General features: G+C 42.6%; 1 protein-coding gene across 3 annotated transcripts in view; it reads left to right on the forward strand.

The window, feature by feature from the left end:
* The window catches only part of THAP6 (THAP domain containing 6), an 11,521-nt gene that overhangs the window by 833 nt on the left and 7,565 nt on the right, over positions 1-3,123 (forward strand). For all 3 annotated transcript variants that reach the window (XM_014537767.1, XM_005856620.2, XM_014537777.1), the window contains exons 2-3: positions 208-310; positions 912-1,119. In XM_014537767.1, coding sequence (XP_014393253.1) covers positions 231-310; positions 912-1,119 — 288 coding nt within the window. In that variant the 5' untranslated portion in view covers positions 208-230. The remainder of the gene's footprint in view (positions 1-207; positions 311-911; positions 1,120-3,123) is intronic.

The raw sequence follows: 3,123 nt of genomic DNA on the forward strand, positions 1-3,123 counted from the left end.
CGCGCCCCGGAGCGCCGCCCGGGACCACTGGGCTCGTTCCGGAGCCAGCCGAGCCCCCGGGAACGGTGGGAGCGGGGCTGCAGGTGGAAGAGCCCGTCCGCCTTGGGCTTTCTAGTGTGAATTCCCTTCACCCGGAAGGAACTGGGCGCGGCGGCCGTGTCCCCTGGCTCCGCAGTCACTAACGCGGCCGTGTTCGCTTCCTTCCAGTGCTGGTATGCGCCGCTAACGTCATGGTGAAATGCTGCTCGGCGATCGGATGCGCCTCCCGCTGTCTGCCCAACTCCAAGCTGAAGGGACTGACTTTTCACGTGTGAGACTCTTCTCTGTCGTTAAGCCCAGGACTTTCAAAAGCCAGAAGCAGTTTTACTTCACTCTTAAGTTGTGGACTTCAGTCCCCCGGCTCTTTTTTAAATAACCTTTCCGCTTAAAATGGGAAGTGACAGTGGTAGCTTTACGCTTGTAATTGGGTTCAGAAGGTAAAGAAACCTGCCAGGGTGCCCGCTCAGAGCCGCGTTTGCCGGCGTTCCTTGGCATTTCAGCGCACCTTCCGGAGAGTCGGCGCTGCTTACACGCGGTTTACAACCCGCCGGAAGGACCTCTGCCCAGATATTTTCTGTCCTTGGACGCAGAAAAACCTTCCGTTGTGGATCTTACCCTAAAGTATTAAATGCCCTTTGAAATTTCTGTATAACCTGAGAAAAATTTAAATGAGGGCCATATGTCTACAGCACGCTTAGTGGAAAAACCTGTTAAAACTGAAAGTTAGAAAAGCATGACTCTTGATCGTTTCTGCTGTCCTATTTCCCAAGAGTCATAGCAGACTGGTTAAGAAGTTAATTTAGTCACATCCTTAATTCAAGTATAATATCAATAAGTGTTTAATTTTAAAATACTTTTTGTGTTTTTTCCAGATTCCCCACAGATGAAAATGTAAAAAGAAAATGGGTATTAGCGATGAAAAGACTTGATGTGAATGCTGCAGGCTTTTGGGAGCCTAAAAAAGGAGATGTGTTGTGTTCAAGGCACTTTAAGAAGACAGATTTTGACAGAAGTGCTCCAAATATTAAACTGAAACCTGGAGTCGTACCTTCTATCTTTGATTTCCCACCTCACTTACAGGTGTGTTTATGAGGTGCTGCTTGCCACCGTTACTCTCTCTGTGTGGTGCTATTGAAGAAGCTTCACCACACTTGCTTTAAAATCCTTTAAGTTTTTAAAGATGTAAACTGCTGCTTCAGACTGTGAACTATGTATTAAGAGCATTTTACCAGTAGCCACTCAGAAATATTTATAAAGGTTAGGTGAAATGGACTGCCCCTAGGAGTTAGCATAACTCAAGATTTGTATCTGAAAAATAGAGGAATATAAGAATGGTTTAAGTAAAGGTCCAGGTTGGCAGTCCTGCTCACTTTGGTTTAGAGCCACATACATGCAAACTTGAAGCCTAGCTAAGACTGGAAGGGGAAAAAAAATAAGAAGAACAGGAGAAGGTAAGGAGAGAAGAGGTCTAAAAAGGAAATTGAAAGGATTGGGTAAGTAAATTCTAGTTGAATTCTGTTTTTTCTCAGTGATATTGGTGCTGTGGGTTGGCTGCCTCACCCTCAATACCTTTCTTGACTTCCTATACCTGAAAGTGTATTTGCTTCCATAAACTTTAGACTGACTGATCCAACCTGGAAAGTTCAGAGAGAGCCTGTGGGTTCCACGATAGTCATGAGCCTCCATTGAAAGGTATCTCCCTCCTGACAGTGGAAACCAGGGAAGGAGCCAGCAGCGTGACTGCACCCATGGGATCTTGGTCACTTTCTGTAGTTGTTCCTATTGTAGTACCTGAGTTATCAAGTAGAGATGCCTCACTTTCTTCCTTATTAGTAAATGTGCAATATCTTGTGCAATTTTCTCTGAAGGGTGCTTATCCCATAGTAAGGCGTCATCTATCTGCAATGTTAAGAGGACCTTAAGAAATATTGACATAATAAACCAAATAAAACATGTTACTTTAAAAAACTATTTCCTAATAAAGAAAATTTTATTATAGGAAATTAGATAATAAAGGGAAGAGAAAATAAAAATTAATAATACATAATCCGGAGATAATACTATTAACACTCTGATGTGTATCTTTCCAGTCATTTGTATATGTATGTTTATATATAAATTCATCTCTACCTATATAGTCTTATAAAAATAGAATTTTACTGGCCCTGCCGGTGTGGCTCAGTGGTCATGGTTTGATTCCTGGTCAGGGTACATGCCCAGGTTGTGGGCTCAATCCCCAGTGTGGGGTGTGCAGGAGGCAGCTGATCAATAATTCTCTCTTATCATTGATGTTTCTACCTCTCCCTCTCATTTCCTCTCTGAAATCAATAAAAATATATTTTTTAAAAAATAGAATTATACTGTATGTATATCCTCTTTTTTATTGGCTTATCTTTCTTTTTTATTTTTTTAGTTGATTTGAGAGGGAGAAAGACATCGATGTGAGAGAGAAATATCAATCGGTTGCCTCCTGCCCCAACCAGGGATCAAACCCACAACCCGAGTATGTGCCCTGACTGAGGATCGAAGCCTTCCCTCTACTTTTCAGTGTGCAGGATAGCACTCCAGCCAGGGCATGCAAGAGGCAGCCTATCGATGTTTCTCTGTCTCTCTCTCTATCTCTCTCTCTCTCTCCCTCTCTCCACTATAATATGCCATTGTATAAATAGACTAATTTTTCCATTCAACTACGACATTTTTGTTCATGACTTTTGATGCACTTAATGTCCACATTCCTGAAGAATATATGCACACTTCTTTTAGAAGTGGAATTGCTGGGTCCTATTATGTGTCTGTTCAGCTTAAGTAGATATGCCATAATTTTCCAAAGTGCTTTGCCAATATATAGTCCCACCATCAGCTTATTAAAGTTCCAAGGATTTATCCTTGCTAGTACTTGTTGGTGTGAGCATTATACTAGTAGAACATTTGTAATGACCATATAGCCATTGATTCTGTGTATGAACAATAATTTATGTAATTAGTTCTCACTATTATAGATAAACTAGAGGCCTGGTGCACAAAAATTTGTGCACTGGGGGGGGGGGCCCTTGGCCCGGCCCGCGCCCCCTCGCAGTCTGGGAC

Source organism: Myotis brandtii, unplaced genomic scaffold (assembly GCF_000412655.1).
Source record: "Myotis brandtii unplaced genomic scaffold, ASM41265v1 scaffold1038, whole genome shotgun sequence".
In the NCBI taxonomy this organism is placed as follows: domain Eukaryota; kingdom Metazoa; phylum Chordata; class Mammalia; order Chiroptera; family Vespertilionidae; genus Myotis; species Myotis brandtii.